Genomic DNA, 25,634 nt, shown 5'->3' on the forward strand with positions numbered 1-25,634 from the left:
TTTTTTTTTCTCCCTCTGTAAAGAAGAGTACTGGAGGGAGTATCAAACAGTGAGAGGTAGTTTGTTCTTTGATACAAGAATATAATTGATCAGGGTCTTATTTTTCAATGTTTAACACAGAGAATTGTTGTCACGGTTGTCGTTGGTTAAGGAGGACCAAAACGCAGCAGGTATATGTAAGCTCATCTTGAGGTTTATTAACTCCAAAATGAACACCAAAATAACAAAAGAGAACGAACGATCGATCAACACACAGTCTGGCAAGGCACAAGGCTAAACTCAGAACAATCTCCCACAATTAAACAGACAAACACACCCAACTAATATAGGACTTCCAATCAAAGGCAACACCACACAGCTGCCTTCAATTGGAAGTCCACCCCAATTAACCAAACATAGACATACAACTAACTAGATCAACAAACACTTGGCCTCGCCATAACACCCATTACCCCGAAGCATAATACCTGTCCATTAACCTCTATGGGCTAGGTGGGACGCTAGCGTGCCACCCGTGGTGCACTCCATCAACAGCAGGTGCATTTCAAGAGCGGCAAATAAATGTCAAAATTCAAATTTTTCAAACATACAACTATTTTACACCCTTTGAAAGATAAACATCTCCTTAATCTAACCACGTTTTACGATTTCAAAAAGGTTTTACGGCGAAAGCATAAATTTAGAGTATGTTAGGACAGTACATTTACAAGAGTTGTGTGTAATGTTTTGTCAAGTCAAAGACAGGGTCACCAAAACCATAAAACCAGCTAAAATGATGCACTAACCTTTTACAATCTCCATCAGATGACACTCCTAGGACATTATGTTAGACAATGCATGCATTTTTAGTTCTATCAAGTTCATATTTATATCCAAAAACAGCGTTTTACTATGGCATTGATGTTGAGGAAATCGTTTCCCTCCAATAACCGGCAGTCAAGTCAGCGTCACAAATTAAATAATTAAAATTAGAAAACATTGGTAAAATATTATATTGTCATTTAAAGAATTATAGATTTACATCTCTTGAACGCAATCAACTTGCCAGATTTAAAAATAACCTTACTGGGAAATCACACTTTGCAATAATCTGAGCACTGCGCCCAGAAAAATACGCGTTGCGATACAGACTAGACGTCATGTTGGGGAGATCTAAAATCGAAAATACTATGTAAATAATCCATTACCTTTGATTCTCTTCATCAGATGTCACTTCCAGGTATCACAGGTCCATAACGAATGTAGTTTTGTTCAAAAAAGCTCATCATTTATGTCCAAAAATCTCCGTCTTGTTAGCACATGATCTAAGCCAGCCGGACTTCTCGTCATGAACGAGGGGAAAAAATATATTTACGTTCGTTCAAACATGTCAAACGTTGTATAGCATAAATCATTAGGGCCTTTTTTAACCAGAACATGAATAATATTCAAGGTGGACGAATGCATACTCTTTTATAACGTATTGGAACGAGGGTACCCAACATGAACTCGCGCGCCAGGTGTCTAATGGGACATCATCGTTCCATGGCTCTTGTTCGGTCAGATCTCCCTCCAGAAGACTCAAAACACTTTGTAAAGGCTGGTGACATCTAGTGGAAGCAATATGAAGTGCCAAAATATTCCTCAGCCCCTGTGTTTTTCAATGGGATAGGTTTAAAGGTAATACAACACATCAGGTATCCACTTCCTGTCAGAAAATGTCTCAGGGTTTTGCCTGCCAAATGAGTTCTGTTATACTCACAGACACCATTCAAACAGTTTTAGAAACTTTAGAGTGTTTTCTATCCATATATAATAAGTATATGCATATTCTAGTTACTGGGTAGGATTAGTAACCAGATTAAATCGGGTACATTTTTTTTATCCAGACGTGCAAATGCTGCCCCCTAGCCCTAACAGGTTAACTGGCCTCCGAGAAACAGTCCGGGGATTTGGCCTGGGGCTCCAAACTGCCCCGCCAAACTACCCATATGCCCCCCCAAATTTTTTTATTGGGGTTGCTTCTCGGGTTTAATCGCCAGTCGTGTTCCTCGGTAGCATTCCCGGTCTTTGCTCCATTTCTTCCATGTATCCAATCCAAATTCCCTCTCCTCCTTCCTCTGCTGCTTGGTCCTGGTTTGGTGGGAGATTCTGTCAGGGATTTCTTCGTCGGAGGACGATATGGCGAAATCATCATCGGAAAATGAGGACCAATATGCAGCAGAGTTGAGATGGTTCATTTTGAACTTTTAATAAATTCCAAAACGAACATACAAAATAACAAAAACGAACGCACGATACACTGACAGTCCTGTTAGGTTTACACACACTAAACACGGAACAATCTCCCACAATTAAACAGACAAACACACCCAACTAATATAGGACTTCCAATCAAAGGCAACACCACACAGCTGCCTTCAATTGGAAGTCCACCCCAATTAACCAAACATAGACATACAACTAACTAGATCAACATAGAAATACGTGAATCTCAAACAATACCCAAAAATTCCCGGAATACTAAATCAAATGGCCTTACTACAAAAACACCACCCTGAACCACATAAAACAAATACCCTCTGCCACGTCCTGACCAAACTACAATACCAATTAACCCTTATACTGGCCAGGACGTGACAATTGTAGAGCTGGGCTGTAGGATGATGGAGGCCACTGTGTTCTTGGGGACCTTAAATGCTGCAGAAATGTTGGTACCCTTCCCCCGATATGTGCCTCAACACAATCCTGTCTCGGAGCTCTACAGATGATAAATGGAAACAGGGTGCACCTGAGCTCAATTTCAAGTCTCATAGCAAAGGCTCTGAATAGTTATGTAAATACGATTTTTTTATTTGTAAAAAAATATGCAAAACCTGTTTTTACTTTGTCATTATTGGGTATTGTGTGTAGATTGATGAGTAAAATGTTGTATTCAATCATTTTTAGAATAAGCTGTAATGTAACAAAATGTGAAAAAAAGGAAGGGGTCTGAATACTTTCCGAATGCACTAACTTTTTTACCTTTCAAGCACACACATCCTTTAATACCCTCTATTTGACCTTTCAACTCTTCCCTGTCCTCTCACCTGTAGATTTCAGCCGGCGTCAAAGGAGATGTGGTGCTACAACGCCGTTATAGCAGATGGCCATGTGCCATCGGCCACGGACCTAGAGGCCCACTACAGCATCCTCAGCCCAGAGCTGGCACTGCCCGATGGAGCCCATGCCCGCACCACCCGCTCCCACGGAGCCCTGCACATACTAGGTATAACCTCAGTGATAATATTACTATTATGGACCTGTTTCTGCTGGTATTTACTGAGGAATCGTATGGTAGCAAGTACAGGGTCATATTCACTAGGAATGAAACGGAAGCAGTCAGGCTGAAACGGGGAGGGACTACCTCTACTTGTCCAATAAGGTTATCTTTTTTGTTTTCCGTTGCAAAATTAATTCTTATGATTTGCTGTGGTGTGCACTAATGAATATTATCCTGATTAAGCAAGTACTGATTAAGCAGATGATCCATAGCTATTTAGTTAACCTCTCTGGGCTAGGCGGGATTAATTCGTCCCACCTACGCAACAGCCAGTGTAATCCAGTGGCGCGATTTTCAAATACCTTAAAAATCCTATTACTTCAATTTCTCAAACATATGACTATTTTACAGCTATTTAAAGACAAGACTCTCGTTAATCTAACCACACTGTCCGATTTCAAAAAGGCTTTACAACGAAAGCAAAACATTAGATTATGTCAGCAGAGTACCAAGCCAGAAATAATCAGACACCCATTTTTCAAACTAGCATATAATGTCACAAAAACCCAGAAGACAGCTAAATGCAGCACTAACCTTTGATGATCTTCATCAGATGACAACCCTAGGACATTATGTTATACAATACATGCATGTTTTGTTCAATCAAGTTCATATTTATATAAAAAAACTGCTTTTTACATTAGCATGTGACGTTCAGAACTAGCAAACTTCCGGGGAATTTACTAACAATTTACTAAATTACTCACGATAAACGTTCACAAAAAGCATATCAATTATTTTAAGAATTATAGATACAGAACTCCTCTATGCACTCAATATGTCCGATTTTAAAATAGCTTTTTGGTGAAAGCACATTTTGCAATATTCTAAGTACATAGCCCAGCCATCACGGGCTAGCTATTTAGACACCCGGCAAGTTTAGCCTTCACCAAAATCAGATTTACTATAACAAAAATGTTATTACCTTTGTTGTCTTCATCAGAATGCACTCCCAGGACTTCTACTTCAATAACAAATGTTGGTTTGGTCCCAAATAATCCATCGTTATATCCAAATAGCGGCGTTTTGTTTGTGCGTTCCAGACACTATCCTAAAGGGTAAATCAGGGTTACGAGCATGGCGCAATTCGTGACAAAAAATGTGTAAATATTCCATTACCGTACTTCGAAGCATGTCAACCGCTGTTTAAAATCAATTTTTATGCAATTTATCTCGTAAAAAAGCGATAGTATTCCGACCGGGAATCTCCTTTTCGGTAAACAGAGGAAAAAACACAAAGACGGGGGCGGCCAGTGCACAGTCCCTTGATCGGCCACTTGAGAAAGGCGATAATGTGTTTCAGCCTGGGGCTGGAATGACGACATTCAGGTTTTTCCCGGGCTCTGAGAGCCTATTGGAGCCGTGGGAATTGTCACGTTACCGCAGAGATCCTAAGTTTTGGAATGAGATGTCAAAGAAAGACAATAAATGGTCAGACAGGCCACTTCCTGTAAAGGAATCTCTCAGGTTTTGACCTGCCATTTGAGTTCTGTTATACTCACAGACACCATTCAAACAGTTTTAGAAACTTTGGAGTGTTTTCTATCCAAAGCCAATAATTATATGCATATTCTAGTTACTGGGCAGGAGTATTAACCAGATTAAATCGGGTACGTTTTTTATCCAGCCGTGTCAATACTGCCCCCTACCCTCAACAGGTTAACCCGTATTTTAGCCATGTTGGCTAGGAATTACAGTCGGCTATTTGATTCATACTCTGTTACTATTTACTTCGGTTAGACAAACCTGTAAATGCCATAGGTTTTCTAGGTTATCATCCCATCTGGCAGTGCCCATCTTTACTGCATCAAATTTATGTAAAGAAGCTAGCTAAGATAGCCAGCTATGTTAGCTAGCCAGCTAGATCGCTAGGCTATTCAAATCAAATTTTCAAATCAAATTTAATTTGTCACATGTGCTGAATAGAACAGGTGTAGACCTTACCGTGAAATGCTTACTTACAAGCCCTTAACCAACAATGTAGTTCAAGAAATGAGTTAAGTAAATGAATAAACTAAAGTAATAAACTAAATTGGTGCTCCGGTATCGTTTGCTGTGTGGTAGCAGAGAGAACAGTCTATGAGTTGGGTGATGCACTGGGCCGTACGCACTACCCTCTATAGAGCCTTATGGTCGGATGCCGAGCAGTTGCCTTACCAGGTGGTGAGGATGCTCAGTCAGGATGCTCTCGATGGTGCAGCTGTAGAACTTTTTGAAGATCTAGGGACCCATGCCAAATCTTTTCAGTCTCCTGAGGTGGAAAAGATATTGTCTTTCCATCTTCTCGACTTATTTGGTGTGTTAGCACCATGATAGTTTGTTGGTGATGTGGACACCAAGTAACTTGAAACTCTCAACCCGCTCCACTACAGTTGTTGATGGCCCGTCAGGAAGTCCAGGATCCAGTTGAAGAGGGTGGTGTTTAGTCCCAGGGTCCTTAGCTTAGTGATGAGCTTTGTGGGCACTATGGTGTTGAGACCGTGATCACACAGTCGTCTGGAAGAGCTGGTGCTCTCATGCGTGCTTCAGTGTTGCTTGCCTCAAATCGAGCATAGAAGGCATTTAGCTCATCATCATGAAAATGTCAGTGAAGACACGTTCCAGTTGGTTCACACAGGCTTTGAGTACACGTCCTGGTAATCCATCTGGCCCCACAGCTTTGTGAATGTTGAGCTGTTTAAAGGTCTTGCACACATCGGCTATAGAGAGCATGATCACACAGTTGTCCGGAACAGCTTGTGCTCTCTTGCATGCTGAAGTGTTGTTTGCCTCGAAGCGAGCATATAAGGCATTTAGCTCGTCTGGTAGGCTCGCGTCACTGGGCAGCTCGCGGCTGTGCTTCCCTTTTGTAGTCCGTAATAGTTTGCAAGCCCTGCCACATCTGACGAGCGTCAGAGCCGGTGTAGTAGGATTAGTGTGTCCCGCTCCTTGAAATTGTCAGCTTTAGCTCGGTGCGGATGTTGCCTGTAATCCATGGCTTCTGGCTGGGATTAGGGCTGTGGCGGTCACAAAATTTTGTCAGCCCGGTGATTGTCGGTCTCACGGTAATTGACCGTTAATTAACATAAACACACTTAGCATCTCCTGGCTTCCACACACAGCCTACAAGCCACTGATGCAGACCTTTGGAACATCTACATTTTAAAAAGTGTAATAAAGCCATGTAATATGGCCTACGGCATCACAATAAATCCACTATTTATTTTAGACAAGTCTAAAGAAGCATGGTATTAAGATAATGTAGTCTAAGAACACAATAGCGTACTCTGAGTTGTCCTCATGTTAGGTCCTGATAATCCCGTGGAATTGTTTTATAGTAAGAACAATACAATTGAACAAAGCTGAATAAAATGGAAAGGATATTTCTTCCAAACGATTTGAGGGAGTGCCACACGGCCATTGTGTTAAGCGTAGGGTTGCACATTTTGGGGAATGTTCAGAGGTGGAAACTTTTTGTGGGAATTAACGGTAATATATGGGAATTAACGGGACTATATGCAAATTGATATTAATACCATTTAAATGTAGATGTTTTTTGCATTGGATATATTTACCATATCACATGGCGACAGAAACATAAACCTTTCACCTTATCATAAGTAAAATAATTGCAAATTATTAAATCTTTCCAATATAAATAAAATAAACAATTTAGTTACGAATTGAACTTTAATTGAGTTGACTCTTCACATGGGATGATTTCACTGAACAACAAAAGAAAGGGAATATTTAATGATCCCCAATGGTCCATCGCATCTCCCAAAAACGTTTTCAACATACATCTGTAAAATGATAGTCCAGAAACTAAAGCTTTGGTTGTCTTCCTCTCAGGCTTCCATGTCTTCTCCCTGGACCTTAATGTCCACCTCTTGAACATCAGACTCTGAGGCCTCATCTTCACTGTCTTTTTCCAACCTTGTTGAGGATGGCTTGTTGTCAGGCTCAAAAAGCCTCAAATTTGTTTGGGGAACTACCAATTTTTCAACCCTTGTATTGGTCAGCCTGATGCATGCTTTGGTATGTGTGTTCCCAAACAAGGACCAGTTGCACTTTGAGGTGGCTGATGTTGGTGGGATTTGGAGGATGATGGAGGGAACAGGGGAAAGAGCCTCAGATCCAGAAAGTCCCTTCCACCAGGTGGCTGATGAGATATGTTGGCACAACTGCCATGTTGCATCTCCATCCCAAAGCCCTTGCTTGGAAGTGTACTTCGCCAGACTGCCAAGAACCTTGCCCTCATCCACTCCAAGGTGGCGAGACACGGTAATGATGACACCATAGGCCTTGTTGATCTCTGCACCAGACAGGATGCTCTTGCCAGGATTCTTGGGGTCCAACATGTACGCTGCGGCTTGTATGGACTTCAGGCAGTGGTCTTCACGCTTTTTGATGTATTTCAGAACTGCAGTTTCCTCTGCATGGAGCAACAGTGAAGTTAGCAGGGCAGTACAGATTTCCTCTGCAAGCAGAGTCTGAACATCAGACAGGATGGCATTGTCTCCCTCAATCCGTGCAATGGTTACTGATATAGGTTTCAGGAAATTTACCAGACAGTTTCCGACCCTTTGCAACCCTAGTTGAGTGGTTAACTTCATTTAGAGTTAATAATGTAAATTTAGTTCTACAAATGTTTGGCTATATGTTTTGATTTCTAATGCATTGTAAGGCTGCATGGTACAACTCTAATGATGATTTTGAAAAAATTAGCTTGAAAGGCATGATCTTTGTTTTGTTTTTTAAGCAGGCTGCACAGTCTTTCATTCACAATTTGACAAGCACTTGATAATGCCGAGAATTTCACGGCGGCATCCCCTTTGTGTGGCCGTAACGCACCCTAACAAAATCCATGCCTTTTGCTACCAGTGGCCGTTGTGCCAATCTCGCTGAGTGCTGCGCGGCCCATCACGTGATCGGGTCTTTTTCACAGGCAACAAGTGAAGACACATCAGGGATGCAACTGCATGTGTCCTAATCCAATTCCGAGGTGCATATTCAAGATATTGAAAGAACTGTCCACATTTACTTTTTGTCACCCAACAAGATGAGTAGGCCTAACGAATAGCAAAAGCACTAGCCTATGTCAATCTACTATCCCCCATGGTACAAAGGTTGACCTATTCTGTGTGAGGAAGAAATATTCCAAACATAGTCTGGGACAGTTGTTGGATGTGAAAGATCCCAAATTAATACAACCACTAGCAACAAAAAACTTTTTTACGCTATGTGACTGATGCAGCAGATTAAAACGTTTAGCTGAAAATGTTGATGAACTATTAGGCTATTTCTTCACATTATAAGTGCAGCAATGCACACATGGTAGTAGGCTATAAGTGCAAATTGGGCGGCAGGTAGCCTAGTGGTTAGAGCGTTGGACTTGTAATGCTTTTATTATTAAGGTGCATTTTTATGGTGAAAATGATCTTCCCCAAACTTGAAACTCACGTGCTGTGTATGTATGCCAGTTAGGCTCTACACCCCTTGTAAAGTGGATTTATGTGCTTAACTTTAAGAAGCTTAACCTCTTGGGGCTAGGTGGGACGCTAGCGTGCCACCCGTGGTGCACTCCATCAACAGCAGGTGCATTTCAAGAGCGGCAAATTTGAATCCAAATAAATGTCAAAATTCAAATTTTTCAAAAATACAACTATGTTACACCATTTGAAAGATAAACATCTCCTTAATCTAACCACGTTTTACGATTTCAAAAAGGTTTTACGGCGAAAGCATAAATTTAGAGTATGTTAGGACAGTACATTTACAAGAGTTGTGTGTAATGTTTTGTCAAGTCAAAGACAGGGTCACCAAAACCATAAAACCAGCTAAAATGATACACTAACCTTTTACAATCTCCATCAGATGACACTCCTAGGACATTATGTTAGACAATGCATGCATTTTTAGTTCTATCAAGTTGATATTTATATCCAAAAACAGCGTTTTACTATGGCATTGATGTTGAGGAAATCGTTTCCATCCAATAACCGGCAGTCAAGTCAGCGTCACAAATTAAATAATTAAAATTAGAAAACATTGGTAAAATATTATATTGTCATTTAAAGAATTATAGATTTACATCTTTTGAACGCAATCAACTTGCCAGATTTAAAAATAACCTTACTGGGAAATCACACTTTGCAATAATCTGAGCACTGTGCCCAGAAAAATACGCGTTGCGATACAGACTAGACGTCATGTTGGGGAGATCTAAAATCGAAAATACTATGTAAATAATCCATTACCTTTGATTCTCTTCATCAGATGTCACTTCCAGGTATCACAGGTCCATAACGAATGTAGTTTTGTTCAAAAAAGCTCATCATTTATGTCCAAAAATCTCCGTCTCGTTAGCACATGATGTAAGCCAGCCGGACTTCTCGTCATGAACGAGGGGAAAAAATATATTTCCGTTCGTTCAAACATGTCAAACGTTGTATAGCATAAATCATTAGGGCCTTTTTTAACCAGAACATGAATAATATTCAAGGTGGACGAATGCATAGTCTTTTATAACGTATTGGAACGAGGGTACCCAACATGAAGTAGCGCGCCAGGTGTCTAATGGGACATCACCGTTCCATGGCTCTTGTTCGGTCAGATCTCCCTCCAGAAGACTCAAAACACTTTGTAAAGGCTGGTGACATCTAGTGGAAGCAATAGGAAGTGCCAAAATATTCCTAAACCCCTGTGTTTTTCAATGGGATAGGTTTAAAGTCAATACAACACATCAGGTATCCACTTCCTGTCAGAAAATGTCTCAGGGTTTTGCCTGCCAAATGAGTTCTGTTATACTCACAGACACCATTCAAACAGTTTTGGAAACTTTAGAGTGTTTTCTATCCATATATAATAAGTATATGCATATTCTAGTTACTGGGTAGGATTAGTAACCAGATTAAATCGGGTACATTTTTTTTATCCAGACGTGCAAATGCTGCCCCCTAGACCCAACAGGTTAACGGAGCTGTGAAGGGAACGGCACCTCCATACCTTCAGGCTCTGATCAGGCCCTACACCCAAACAAGGGCACTGCGTTCATCCACCACTGGCCTGCTGGCCCCCCTACCTCTGAGGAAGCACAGTTCCCGCTCAGCCCAGTCAAAACTGTTCGCTGCTCTGGCACCCCAATGGTGGAACAAGCTCCCTTACGACGCCAGGACAGCGGAGTCAATCACCACCTTCCGGAGACACCTGAAACCCCACCTCTTTAAGGAATACCTAGGATAGGATAAAGTAATCCTTCTAACCCCCCCCCTTAAAAGATTTAGATGCACTATTGTAAAGTGGTTGTTCCACTGGATATCATAAGGTGAATGCACCATTTTGTAAGTCGCTCTGGATAAGAGCGTCTGCTAAATGACTTAAATGTAAATAAATGTAAAGTTATTTGGCCACTTTAATTGTGATACAAACCTTATTAAAACATATAGGCCTATGGGCTAGGCAAAAAAAGTCATTGTTTCTTATGCTGGGATTCACAAGTGAAAATATATAATTCACAGGCTAATATTGTCACCCATTAGACTATTCTTGATTTAATCTTGTCTTTACATATACTAAGTAATATATGTGTGAAATTTGTTTGGATTTAAAATGGACCATTATCATGCACCTGTATTGAAACAGGGGCAGGGGGAAAAATACATGTCATCTATGCACTTAAATGGAGGATGGAGGACGCTTTTCCCCGTGTTTATTTTCATGCTAGCCAGGTAGGCTATACTCCTGTTGTAAATATAAGTAATGTGCTTAATATTAGTAATGTTGATAAATAAAGTAGGCCTAGGCTATAGAAAGCTGGATCCTCCTGTTTTCAGTAGAGGCCAAAACTCTGTTTTTTTCACACAATTGCATAGCCTTTTGAAATGTTGCGCAACATGAGCTCATGGGGGCTCATGAAGTGTTTGATTAGATTTTGCATTACATTTGCATTGATGTCAGAGTGATTAGAGGGACAATAGAGTGCTGAGTACCAGGCAGTTAGCAAGTTTGGTAGGCATACCAATGACCATCAGCAGCATCAGAGTTTGGCGAACCATAATTACCGTGACTGAACTGTCACGTGGAATTTGAGTACGGTCGAGACTCGTGACCGCCGGTGTGGTGGTAATACGTTTACCGCAACAGCCCTAGTTGGGAAATGTACGTACGATCAGGACGCTCTTTAGCTCGATGCGGATGTTGCCTGTTATCCATGGCTTCTGGTTGGGATATGTACGTACGGTCACTGTGGCGACGACGTCGTCCATGCACTTATTGATGAAGCCGGTGACTGAGGTGGTATACTCATTTAATGCCATTGGATGAATCCCGGAACATATTCCAGTCTGGCTAGCAAAAAAATCCTGTAGCATAGCATCCGTGTCATCTGACCACTTCCGTATTGAGCGAGTCACTGGTACGTCCTGCTTGAGTTTTTGCTTGTAAGCAGGAATCATTAGGATATGATTATGGTCAGATTTGCCAAATGGAGGGCGAGAGAGACCTTTGTATGCGCCTCTGTGTAGAGTAAAGGTGGTCTAGAGATGTTTTTCCTCTGGTTGCACATGTGACATGCTGGTAGAAATTAGGTAGAACAGATTTAAGTTTGCCTGCGTTAAAGTCCCCTGCCAGTAGGAGTGCCGCTTCTGGATGAGCATTTTCTTGTTTCCTTATGGCCTTATATAGCTCGTTGAGTGCGGTCTTCGTGCCAGCATCGGTTTGTTGTGGTAAATAGACGGGTACAAATAATATAGATGGGAACTCTCTTGGTAGATAGTGTGGTCTACAGCTTATCATGAGGTAGTCTACCTCAGGCGTGCAATACCTCAAAACACCCCCACCCCTCATCTTACCAGACATGGCTGTCCTACCGATGCACGTAAAACCCAGCCAGCTCTATTTTATCCGTGTTGTCGTTCAGCCATGACTCAGTGAACCATAAGATATTAAAAAATGTTATGTCCCGTTGGTAGGATAGTTTTGAACGGAGATCGGCCAATAGAACGGATGGTAGATGCTGGTTACCCATTCGCCGACAAATTCTCACAAGGCACCCCGATCTCCTCCCCCTGTCTTTCCGTCTTCACGAGAATGACGGGGATTTGGGCCTGGTCTCGGGGAAGAAGTATATCCTAAATGTTCGAGGCTATTTTGCTGCACTCTTTGTCCTTGTTTTTCCCCTTCAAAAATTAATTATTCATCTCTGTATTTGCAGAAAGGCCTAGCTAATAAGAACATTTATTTTTCTGCACTAATTTAGCACAGTGCTTTTACAGAAGTACTGTCAAGCACTTACAAAGGCACACCAAAAACAGACAAAACGATAAACAGAGGTATGTCAATTCGTCTGTTGATAATGTTAAGCACGAACAGGAAGTGACCTGTGTGTGTTGTGATCAGGTTGCCTGGATACGCTGGCGGCCATGCAAGAGCTGAAGATGGGTGTGGCCAGCACAGAGGAGGAGACTCAGGCCGTTATGAAGGTCTACTCCAAGGAAGACTACAGCGTGGTCAACCGCTTCGAGAGTGAGTCCACACACTCAGTCACTCGTGTTTCAGTTCTCATCTTCTACAGCAATGTTTCCTAACTGGCGGGCCACCTGCGGGTGGTTTCATTTGGCCCCCCAAGTTTTCTGAAAATGTCATTGTTTGACATAAGATTAAAAACACCAGGAAATCAGCTCCAATTGATTTTTATTTAAGTCATCTGTTCCAAAGTATTCCCTCATATGCAAATGTAAGCAATACTTAAAATGATTGTTTTAGTAAAACATTAACTGTTTGGGCTTCTTGCATTCAATTTGCAGTCTACAAATCATTTGCAATTATGTTCCGGCCCCCCGACCAGCCGCTCAACAAAAAATCTGCCTGCAGCTAAATCTAGTTGATCCCTGTTCTACAGTATTTGTCACACTCACAGCTATTCCTCATATCCCCTTTTCCTGATTTTGGTTTGATTGATTTATGACATGATATTCCAGCCAGAGACAACATTTCATATACTTTATCACCAATAATACATAAAAAAATTCTAATTCAATAATTACTACAACAAATGATAACCCATATTATAATTCAAGGATGCATTCAAAAGTATTTCAACAGCAGAGTACCTTGTGTTCCACTATATCATATTGCAGTGACTGGGCACTTCTAGTAAAACTAACCTCATTGTATTGTTATGAGCACAGATGATGATGCTGCAGAGCCTGAGTCATCACAACTTCATGTGTAATGTCATAGGTCACGGGGGTGGCTGGGGTTACTCGGCCCACTCGGTGGAGGCTATCCGCTTCTGTTCTGATGCGGACATCCTGCTGGGGGGACTGGGCCTGTTCGGGGGCCGTGGGGAGTACACCGCTAAGCTCAAGGTCAGTGGCAGGGACACTAGCAAATGGACTAAATTTCCTCTAGCTCTTTTTGCTAGGTCTATACATGTTTGATGGTAATTTATCCCATTTACCACCAATGTGTAGTACCCACAGCACTGACGGCTGCCACACAGTTCTCACACCCAAAAGTGATCACCAATGTAAATGCCAAAATAAAGGAAACACCAACACAGTGTCTTAATAGGCCCTGGAGGGAAGCTAAAGTCATTCCACTACCCAAGAATAGTAAAGCCCCCTTTACTGGCTCAAATACCCAACCAATCAGCATGTTACCAACCCTTAGTAAACTTCTGGAAAACATTTGTATTTTATCAGATACCATGCTATTTCACAGTAAACAAATTGACAACAGACTTTCAGAACGCTTATAAGGAAGGACACACAACAAGCACAGCACTTATACAAATAACTTGTGATTGGCTGAGAGAAATTGATGATACAATTATTGTGGGGGCTGTCTTGTTAGACTTCAGTGCAGCTTTTGACATTATTGATCATAGTCTGGGGCTGGAAAAACTTGTTATGGCTTTACACCCCCTGCTTTAATGTGGATAAAGAGTTACTTGTCTAACAAAGCACAGAGGATGTTCTTTAATGGAAGCATCTCAAACAATCTTGGTAGAATCAGGAATTCCCCAGGGTAACTGTTTAGGCTCCTTGCTTTTTTCAATCTTTACTAACGACATGCCACTGGCTTTGAGTAAGGCCAGTGTGTCTATGTATGCGGATGACTCAACACTATACACGTCAGCTATTACAGCGACAGCTGGCCCTTAAAAGTACATGGAGAGCTAACATTAATGACATGCATGTCAATCTCTCATGGCTCAAAGTGGAAGAGAGATGAAGTCAATCATTCCTTGTTTTCGTAAGAGGTGTTGAATGTACCAAGCTGTCTGTTTTAAAATACACACACATCTCTGACACCCATGCATACCCCACAAGTCATGCCACCAGAGGTCTTTTCACAGTCCCCAAGTCCAGAACAGGCTATGGGAGGCGCACAGTACTACATAGAGCCATGATCACATGGAACTCAATTCCACATCAGGTAAGTTATGCAAGCAGTAGAATCAGATTTGAAATGCAGCTAAAAAAAACACATTATCTAACAATGGGGACTGTGAAGAGACACACACAAAGGTACATGCATATGCACATATTGTGATATTGTTGTATGGTGGTATTGAACATTTTGTGTTGTGGATATGTGGTGGTGTAGGGATGTTATATGATGTACTGTTTTATCTTTAGCTCATTCAGTTCAAACATAGTTCATGGTTTTATATTTTGTTTTATATGTAATGTGGGTGCTTTTGTGTGTTTGGACCCCAGGAAGAGAGCGGCTAATGGGGATCCCATTAAATAAAAATAAATACAAATACAGCCCACCTGCTCTTTTCACGACCGCCGACACTAATGCTGCCAGTCGGAAGCAAGAAGCTTTTTCTTGGCTGTTAAGTAGTAGATTCCCAAATGCCCAATAAAAATAAGCTGGAATTGTGTAGTAATATGAATAGGGATTGTGTTGTAATGCAAATAGGAAATGTGTGTTTATCAGTAGGCATGTCCCAATACTCTGCTCATCACTACTCAAATTACCAAATTATCAGTACTGACTTACCACTCTTATTAAATAAGTAGTGAAATGACCTATTATGGAGAACTTGTAAGGTAGTGATAAATACTAACTTCTTTTTTTCATGCGGTTGTGGAGATAAACTGCCATCTGGTGTCGACTAGAAACAATTGCATAATATGAACTATTACAAATTGATGGTCCTTGAAAATAAATATTAGTGCTTGAAAAAGTACTGAAGTCCTTCAATTTGACTTGCCACTCTCTGTTCGAACCCTGACTCAAGTGTTTCCTTTATTTTGGTAGTTACAATACCTGTATATTTAACCTATGTTAGCCTATTATGTTACCTATGTAATCTCAGTTGTTTGAGTACACTTCAAATATCAAGGTTAGTAGGTATACTAGCGTCAACTGTTTATTTATTTATCAATGTATTAATGCTAGGTTCTGTGATATTGAACACATTAGAAAATAGTTTAAATCATACCACAGTCCGAATAGAGGTCTGTTCAAGTTCTGCTAGTAAGATTGACTGTTGTGTGTCATTGCTGACTGGTGTGTTACTGTGCAGTTGTTAGAGCTGGGGCCTGATGGTGGAGACCATGAGACGGATGGGGACCTCCTGGCTGAGACTGACGTCCTGGCCTATGACTGCGCTGCCAGGGAGAAGTACGCCATGATGTTTGACGAACCGGTGCAGCTGCAGCTGGGCTGGTGGTACGTGGCCTGGGCCCAGGTGTCTGGGCCCAGCTCAGACTGTGGCTCCCACGGACAGGCCACCATCACCACAGATGACAGGTTACTATTGGAATTCGTAGAAATACAATTACTTCAAAAGTTATCCTCATTGTCATTGTGAATAATGTCGACCTACACCCTTTTGCAGTGTGGTCTTTCAGTTCAAGAGCTCCAAGAAGTCAAACAACGGCACCGATGTGAACGCAGGTCAAATACCTCACCTCTTGTACAGGCAAGTCATTTTCCTACATGCAAATCACATTTTATTGGTAACATACACATATTTAGCAGATGTTATTGCGGGTGTAGCAAAAGTTGCTTAGGAGTTAGAAGCAGAGCTGCCATGTCTGTCGGCACCATCATTCTCATGTTGTCTGAAATTGTGACCCATGAAATGTATATTGATGAACTTCAAGTAACCAGCTTTGTAATGGGAATGTAAAGTGTTTGTTTTACTATTCCAGGCTTCCGTCGAACGATGGCAACGCAGCCAAAGGGAAACAGCAGACCAGTGAGCCGGTTCACATCCTCAAACGCTCCTTCGCCAGGACCGTCTCAGTGGTACGCCTGCGTTTCCCCTAGCTAGACTTGTTCCCAGGAAGGCCACGGAGACCCCAGAATCAATACACAGGCCTGTCTGATTGTGTTCATCAGTCACCAAACAGAATAAAATGTAGTTAAACAGGGAGGGACTACCTGGACTTGTTCAATAAGAAACACTTGTTTTAGTTTTCAGTTGCAAAATGTTTTAAAACATTTTCCATTGCATGCCATAATGAACATCACCCTGGAGTGTAATACAGTAGTAGTTAGGATGTTGCTAGTGAAGATTTCATGAATAGGTTGTAAAGCTGTAGTAAACATTTAATAAGACTGCAGCAAAGTTGTCCTCCCCTCCCTCTTCCTGTAGGAGTGTTTTGAGTCCCTGCTGAGGATCCTCCACTGGAGCTGGACCACCCTGGTGCTGGGGGTGGAGGAACTGAGAGGCCTGAAAGGCTTCCAATATACGGCCACCCTGCTGGACCTGGAGCGCCTGCGCTTCGTAGGGACCTGCTGCCTGCGCTTGCTCCGCGTCTACATCTGTGAGATCTTCCCCATATCTGGTAGGGTTACAAAGATGTACGTGCACAAACGCGCACACATATGCGGCAGGCACGGAAGCATGCACAAACACACACACACACACAAATATCTAAGTTGATGCCAAGGATTTTACTACATAGAGAGACCTAACACATTATTAGCCTTACATTTTAAAGGCTCATGGCAAGTAATAAAACCATTATACCTGTCAGATTTAACAATAGATCCGCTAAAACAGTAATTTTGACTGCCATTTTTTTAAGTCATTCCTACTCTGTCCAACTTAGACTAGGCCACACAGTGAGAGCGTGCATAATTGTACTTGCTGAAGGACTTGCAATATCTGGGAAAATATCCACATTGGGCAGCAGGTGAGCTAGTGTCAGAGAATGTGATGATGAGGCTTGTGGAACCTTACCTTGGCAAGGGGAGAAATTTCAACATGGACAATTTCTTCACTTCACTGTAATTGGCGAACAAGTTGTTTGCAAGGAAAACAAGTCTGGCCGGCACCAAGAACAAAGTGAGATTGGAGCTCCCTCCCTCTGTGCAAAATAAGGCACCAGCACAGCTGTTGTACTCCACAACGATGCTGAAGGATGACAAGAGGACGGAACACAATGAGAAAACCGGAGACTATTAGGCATTACAACCAAAGTGTGTCAAGCAAGTGAAAGTAACAAAAATGGTCAACAGTTAGCACAAGGGATAAGAGCTAAATGAAATGCAACTGATGCCATTGCATGAAGACGCGCACGAGCTGACAATAAGTAACTTATTTTCACTGCATTATAATGACATAACGCTTTGGAAAAACATTATCAGCTTCTACTCACCCTTTTCGAGACGCCTACAAGGGCCTACCCCGCCCTCTCTTTGGCAAATCAGATTACCACTCCCTTTTGCTCCTCCCTTCCTATAGTCGGAAACTCAAACAGGAATTACCTGTGCTAAGGTCTCAAGGCCGATCGGTCGGAATCAATGTTTCAAGATTGTTTTGATCACGCGGACTGGGATATGTTCCGGGTAGCCTCAGAGAATATCATTGACGTTTACAAAACTGAAAGCGCCAACCACCACATTTAACCATGGCAAGGTGTCTGGGAATATTGTTGGATACAAATAGTGTAGTTATTCCCTCCGTAAGGCCATTAAACAGGTGAAACGTCAGTACAGAGACAAAGTGGAGTCGCAATTCAACCGCTCAGACACTATGTGGCAGGGTCTACAGCCAATCATGAATTACAAACGGGTGTGTGCTCAGCCCCCTCCTGTACTCCTGTTCACCCATGACTGCGTGGCCATGCACACCTCCAACTCAATCATCAAGTTTGCAGACAACACAACAGTAGTAGGCCTGATTACCAACAATGACGAGACAGCCTACAGGGAGGAGGTGAGGGCCCTGGTGGAGTGGTCAACAATGTCAACAAAACGAAAGAGCTGATAGTGGACTTCAGTGAACAGCAGAGGGAGCACGCCCCTATCCACATCGACGGGACAGCAGTAGAGAAGGTGGAAAGCTTCAATTTCCTCGGCATACACATCACTGACAATCTGAAATGGTCCACCCACACAGTGTGGTGAAGGTGCAACAGCGCCTCTTCAACCTCAGGAAGCTGAATAAATTAGTCTTGGCCCCTAAGACCGTCAAACGTTTAAAGATGCACAGCTGAGGGTATGCTGTTGGAATGTATCACCGCCTGGTACGGCAACTGCACCGCCCGCAACCCAACACATCTCTGGGGGCAAACTACCTGCCCTCCAGGACACCTACACCACCCGATTGTCAAAGGACGGCCAAAAAGATCATCAAGGACATCAACCACCCGAGCCACTGACTGTTCACCTCGCTATCATCCAGAAGGCGAGGTCAGTACAGGTGCATCAAAGTGGGGACCGAGAGACTGAAAAACAGCTTCCATCTCAAGGCCATCAGACTGTTAAATAGCTATCACTGGCCGGCTACCACCTGGCTACTCAAAATCAAATCAAATCAAATGTATTTATATAGCCCTTCGTACATCAGCTGATATCTCAAAGTGCTGTACAGAAACCCAGCCTAAAACCCCAAACAGCAAGCAATGCATGTGAAAGAAGCACGGTGGCTAGGAAAAACTCCCTAGGAAAAACTCCCTAGAAAGGCCAAAAACCTAGGAAGAAACCTAGAGAGGAACCAGGCTATGAGGGGTGGCCAGTCCTCTTCTGGCTGTGCAGGGTGGATATTATAACAGAACATGGTCAAGATGTTAAAATGTTCATAAATGACCAGCATGGTCAAATAATAATAATCATAGTAGTTGTCGAGGGTGCAACAAGCACGTCCGGTGAACAGGTCAGGGTTCCATAGCCGCAGGCAGAACAGTTGAAACTGGAGCAGCAGCACGGCCAGGTGGACTGGGGACAGCAAGGAGTCATCATACCAGGTAGTCCTGAGGCATGGTCCTCCGAGAGAAAGACAGAAAGAGAGAAAGAGAGAATTAGAGAGAGCATATTTAAATTCACACAGGACACCGGATAAGACAAGAGAAATACTCCAGATGTAACAGACTGACCCTAGCCCCCCGACACATAGACTACTGCAGCATAAATACTGGAGGCTGAGACATGAGGGATCAGAAGACATTGTGGCCCCATCCGATGATACCCCCGGACAGGGCCAAACAGGCAGGATATAACCCCACCCACTTTGCCAAAGCACAGCCCCCACACCACTAGAGGGATGTCTCCAACCACCAACTTACCGTCCTAAGACAAGGCCGAGTACAGCCCACAACGATCTCCGCCATGGCACAACCCAAGGGGGGGCCCCAACCCAGACAGGAAGACCACGTCAGTGACTCAACCCACTCAGACGCACCCCTCCCATGGACGGCATGGAAGAACACCAGTAAGCCAGTGACTCAGCCCCTGTAATAGGGTTAGAGGCAGAGAATCCCAGTGGAAAGAGGGGAACCGGCAAGGCAGAGACAGCAAGGGCGGTTCGTTGCTCCAGCCTTTCCGTTCACCTTCACACTCCTGGGCCAGACTATACTTAATCATAGGACCTACTGAAGAGAGAAGTCTTCAGTAAAGACTTAAAGGTTGAGACTGAGTCTGCGTCTCTCACATTGGTAGGCAGACCATTTCTATAGGAGAAAGCCCTACCTCCAGCCGTTTGCTTAGAAATTCTAGGGACAATAAGGAGGCCTGTGTCCAAATCGGAAAGATAGGTAGGAGCAAGCCCATGTAATGCTTTGTAGGTTAGCAGTAAAACCTTGAAATCAGCCCTTGCCTTAACAGGAAGCCAGTGTAGAGAGGCTAGCACTGGAGTAATATGATCAAATTGTTTGGTTCTAGTCAGGATTCTAGCAGCCGTATTTAGCACTAACTGAAGTTTGTTTAGTGCTTTATCCGGGTCGCCGGAAAGTAGAGCATTGCAGTAGTCAAGCCTAGAAGTAACAAAAGCATGGATTCATTTTTCTGCGTCATTTTTGGACAGAAAGTTTCTGATTTTTGCAATGTTACGTAGATGGAAAAAAGCTGTCCTTGAAACAGTCTTGATATGTTCTTCAAAAGAGAGATCAGGGTCCAGAGTAACGCCGAGGTCCTTCACAGTTTTATTTGAGACGACTGTACAACCATCCAGATTAATTGTCAGATTCAACAGAAGATCTCTTTGTTTCTTGGAACCTAGAACAAGCATCTCTGTTTTGTCCGAGTTTAAAAGTAGAACGTTTGCAGCCATCCACTTCTTTATGTCTGAAACACAGGCTTCTAGCGAGGGCAATTTTGGGGCTTCACCATGTTTCATTGAAATGTACAGCTGTGTGTCGTCCGCATAGCAGTGAAATTTAACATTATGTTTTCGAATGACATCCCCAAGAGGTAAAATATATAGTGAAAACAATAGTGGTCCTAAAACGGAACCTTGAGGAACACCGGAATTTACAATTGATTTGTCAGAGGACAAACCATTCACAGAGACAAACTGATATCTTTCCGACAGATAAGATCTAAACCAGGCCAGAACTTGTCCATGTAGACCAATTTGGGTTTCCAATCTCTCCAAAAGAATGTGGTGATCGATGGTATCAAAAGCGGCACTAAGATCTAGGAGCACGAGGACAGATGCAGAGCCTCGGTCTGACGTCATTAAAAGGTCATTTACCACCTTCACAAGTGCAGTCTCAGTGCTATGATGGGGTCTAAAACCAGACTGAAGCGTTTCGTATACATTGTTTGTCTTCAGGAAGGCAGTGAGTTGCTGTGCAACAGCTTTTTCTAAAATTTTTGAGAGGAATGGAAGATTCGATATAGGCCGATAGTTTTTTATAATTTCTGGGTCAAGATTCGGCTTTTTCAAGAGAGGCTTTATTACTGCCACTTTTAGTGAGCTTGGTACACATCCGGTGGATAGAGAGCCGTTTATTATGTTCAACATAGGAGGGCCAAGCACAGGAAGCAGCTCTTTCAGTAGTTTAGTTGGAATAGGGTCCAGTATGCAGCTTGAGGGTTTGGAGGCCATGATTATTTTCATCATTGTGTCAAGAGATATAGTACTAAAACACTTTAGTATCTCCCTTGATCCTAGGTCCTGGCTGAGTTGTGTAGACTCAGGACAATGGAGCTTTGGAGGAATACCCAGATTTAAAGAGGAGTCCGTAATTTGCTTTCTAATGATCATGATCTTTTCCTCAAAGAAGTTCATAAATGTATTACTGCTGAAGTGAAAGCCATCCTCCATTTGCGAAGGCTGCTTTTTAGTTAGCTTTGCGACAGTATCAAAAAGAAATTTCGGATTGTTCTTATTTTCCTCAATTAAGTTGGAAAAATAGGATGATCGAGCAGCAGTGAGGGCTCTTCGATACTGCACGGTACTGTCTTTCCAAGCTAGTCGGAAGACTTCCAGTCTGGTGTGGCGCCATTTCCGTTCCATTTTTCTGGAAGCTTGCTTCAGAGCTCGTGTATTTTCTGTATACCAGGGAGCTAGTTTCTTATGACAGATGTTTTAATTTTTAGGGGTGCAACTGCATCTAGGGTATTGCGCAAGGTTAAATTGAGTTCCTCGGTTCGGTGGTTAACTGATTTGTGTCCTTGGTTGGTTGGGGTCTGAGCAGATTATTTGTTGCGATTGCAAACAATCCAGGATTATGAGGAAAAACATTAAGATCCACAACATTTATTCCATGGGACAAAACTAGGTCCAGAGTATGACTGTGGCAGTGAGTAGGTCCAGAGACATGTTGGACAAAACCCACTGAGTCGATGATGGCTCCGAAAGCCTTTTGGAGTGGGTCTGTGGACTTTTCCATGTGAATGTTAAAGTCACCAAAAATTAGAATATTATCTGCTATGACTACAAGATCCGATAGGAATTCAGGGAACTCAGTGAGGAACATTGCATATGGCCCAGGAGGCCTGTAAACAGTAGCTATAAAAAGTGAGTGAGTAGGCTGCATAGATTTCATGACTAGAAGCTCAGAAGACGAAAACGTCATTATTTATTTTTTTGTAAATTGAAATTTGCTATCGTAAATGTTAGCAACACCTTCGCCTTTGCCGGATGCACGGGGGGTATGGTCACTAGTATAACCAGGGGGTGAGGCCTCATTTAACACAGTAAATTCATCAGGCTTAAGCCATGTTTCAGTCAGGCCAATCACATCAAGATTATGATCAGTGATTAGTTCATTGACTATAACTGTCTTGGAAGTGAGGGATCTAACATTAAGTAACCCAATTTTGAGATGTGAGGTATCACAATCTCTTTCAATAATGTCAGGAATGGAGGAGGTCTTTATACTAGTGAGATTGCTAAAGCGAACACCGCCATTTTTAATTTTGCCCAACCTAGATCGAGGCACAGACACGGTCTCAATGGGGAAAGCTGAGCTGACTACGCTGACTGTGCTAGTGGCAGACTCCACTAAGCTGGCAGGCTGGCTAACAGCCTGCTGCCTGGCCTGCACCCTATTTCATTGTGGAGCTAGAGGAGTTAGAGCCCTGTCTATGTTCGTAGATAAGATGAGAGCACCCCTCCAGCTAGGATGGAGTCCGTCACTCCTCAACAGGCCAGGCTTGGTCCTGTTTGTGGGTGAGTCCCAGAAAGAGGGCCAATTATCTACAAATTCTATCTTTTGGGAGGGGCATAAAACAGTTTTCAACCAGCGATTGAGTTGTGAGACTCTGCTGTAGAGCTCATCACTCCCCCTAACTGGGAGGGGGCCAGAGACAATTAATCGATGCCGACACATCTTTCTAGCTGATTTACACGCTGAAGCTATGTTGCGCTTGGTGACCTCTGACTGTTTCATCCTAACATCGTTGGTGCCGACGTGGATAACAATATCTCTATACTCTCTACACACGCCAGTTTTAGCTTTAGCCAGCACCGTCTTTAGATTAGCCTTAACGTCGGTTGCCCTGCCCCCTGGTAAACAGTGTATGATCGCTGGATGATTCGTTTTAAGTCTAATACTGCGGGTAATGGAGTCGCCAATGACTAGGGTTTTCAATTTGTCAGAGCTAATGGTGGGAGCCGTCGGCGTCTCAGACCCCACAACGGGAGGAGCAGAGACCAGAGAAGTCTCGGCCTCCGACTCGCTTAACGGGAGAACCGATTGAAAGTTTCTGTCGGCTAAATAAGCGACACCGGTTGAGCATTCCTACAGCGTTTCCCTCCAGAAGCCATGAGAAAGTTGTCCGGCTGCGGGGACCGTGCGAGGGGGTTTATACTAACGTTACTATCTGTACTTACTGGTGGCACAGACGCTGTTTCATCCTTTCCTACACTGAAATTGCCCTTGCCTAACGATTGCGTCTGAAGCTGGGCTTGCAGCACAGCTATCCTTGCCGTAAGGCGATCGTTCTCATGTATATTATAAGTACAACGACTGCAATTAGAAGGCATCATGTTAATGTTACTTAGCTTCGGCTGTTTGAAGTCCTGATGAACCATGTCCAGATAAAACCTCCGGGGTGAAAAAGTTGAATGAAAAAAGTTCAGTGAGGGAAAAAGTAAAAATATACGGTAATGAAAAAGTAAAAACCGTCAGGTAGCAAAGTAAGATCGGCAACAAAACGCACAGCAGCGTAAACAAGTCTGCAAGTTAGACAGTCTGCAAGTTAAACAACCCTGCCCTATATATATACAGTACCCGTCAAAAGTTTGGACACACCTACTCATTCAAGGGTTTTTCTTTATTTTTGCTATTTTCTACATTGTAGAATAATAGTGAAGACATCAAAACTATGAAATAACACATATGGAAAAATGTAGTAACCAAAAAAGTGTGTGAGAGTCTTCAAAATAGCCACCCTTTGCCTTGATGACAGCGTTGCACACACTTGGCATTCTCTCAACTGGCTTCACCTGGAGTTTTTTCCTCAACAGTCTTGAATGAGTTCCCACATATGCTGAGCATGGATGCTTTTCCTTCACTCTGTGGTGACTGTGGAGGCCAGGTCATCTAATGCAGCACTCATCACTCTCCTTCTTGGTCAAATAGCCCTTACACAGCCTGGAGGTGTTGGGTCATTGTCCTGTTGAAAAAGAAATGATAGTCCCATTAAGTGCAAACCAGATGGGATGGCGTATCACTGCAGAATGCTGAGATAACCATGCTGGTTAAATGTGCCTTGAATTCTAAATAAATCACAGACATTGTCACCAGCTGTAGCACCATCACACCACCACCTCCTCCATGCTTCACGGTGGGAACCACACATGCGGAGATCATCCATTTACCTACTCTGCGTTTCACAAAGACACGGCGGTTGGAACCAAAAATCTCCAATTTGGACTCCAGACCAAAAGACAGATTTCCACCTGTCTAATCTCCATTGCTCGTGTTTCTTTGCCCAAGCAAGTCTCTTCTTATTGGTGTCCTTTAGTAGTGGTTTCTTTGCAGCAGTTTGAGTCTCCTCTGACTAGTTGATGTTGAGATGTTACTTGAACTCGGTGAAGCATTTATTTGGGATGCAGTCTGAGGTGCAGTTAACTTGAATGATTCCATGTGTTATTTTGTAGTTTTGATGTCTTCACTGTTCTACAATGTAGAAAATAGTAAAAATAAAGAAAAAACATTGAATGAGTAGGTGTGTCCAAACATTTGACTGGTACTGTACATAGACATGGAATTACTTGCCACTTTAATAATGGAACCCTATTCACTTTAATAATGTTTACATACTGCTTTACTCATCTCATGTATATAGTGTATTCTATTCTACTGTATGTTTGTCAATGCCACTCTGACATTGCTTGTCCTAATATTTATATTTCTTCCATTCTTTCACTTTTAGATGTGTGTATTGTTGTGAATTGTTAGATATTACTGCGCTGTAGGAGCTAGGAACACAAGTATTTCGCTACACCTGCAATAACATCTGCTAAATATGTGTATATGACCAATAACATTTGATTTGCTTTTGTGCTGTGTTTAACTATTTATCAAGGCCACTTGGCACTTATAAGGGTTTTTAAGGCTACTGATGTTTTAATCATTTGAAAACATGTCTTGACCGTGCGTCTTGGTGGTTGGGGTATTTTTTTATTTTGTTGTTCTAAAAATAAGCT

The 25,634-nt window shown here is 42.6% G+C and overlaps 1 protein-coding gene across 8 annotated transcripts in view; it reads left to right on the forward strand.

Annotated features, from left to right (window-relative positions):
* Window positions 1-25,634, forward strand: part of LOC106581613 (E3 ubiquitin-protein ligase MYCBP2) — a 383,302-nt gene that overhangs the window by 181,351 nt on the left and 176,317 nt on the right. For all 8 annotated transcript variants that reach the window (XM_045704972.1, XM_045704966.1, XM_045704969.1 and 5 more), the window contains 7 exons: window positions 3,075-3,247; window positions 12,680-12,805; window positions 13,523-13,650; window positions 15,825-16,051; window positions 16,140-16,223; window positions 16,456-16,552; window positions 16,902-17,094. In XM_045704972.1, coding sequence (XP_045560928.1) covers window positions 3,075-3,247; window positions 12,680-12,805; window positions 13,523-13,650; window positions 15,825-16,051; window positions 16,140-16,223; window positions 16,456-16,552; window positions 16,902-17,094 — 1,028 coding nt within the window. The remainder of the gene's footprint in view (window positions 1-3,074; window positions 3,248-12,679; window positions 12,806-13,522; window positions 13,651-15,824; window positions 16,052-16,139; window positions 16,224-16,455; window positions 16,553-16,901; window positions 17,095-25,634) is intronic.

The sequence above is a fragment of the Salmo salar genome, chromosome ssa21, assembly GCF_905237065.1.
Source record: "Salmo salar chromosome ssa21, Ssal_v3.1, whole genome shotgun sequence".
In the NCBI taxonomy this organism is placed as follows: Eukaryota; Metazoa; Chordata; class Actinopteri; order Salmoniformes; family Salmonidae; genus Salmo; species Salmo salar.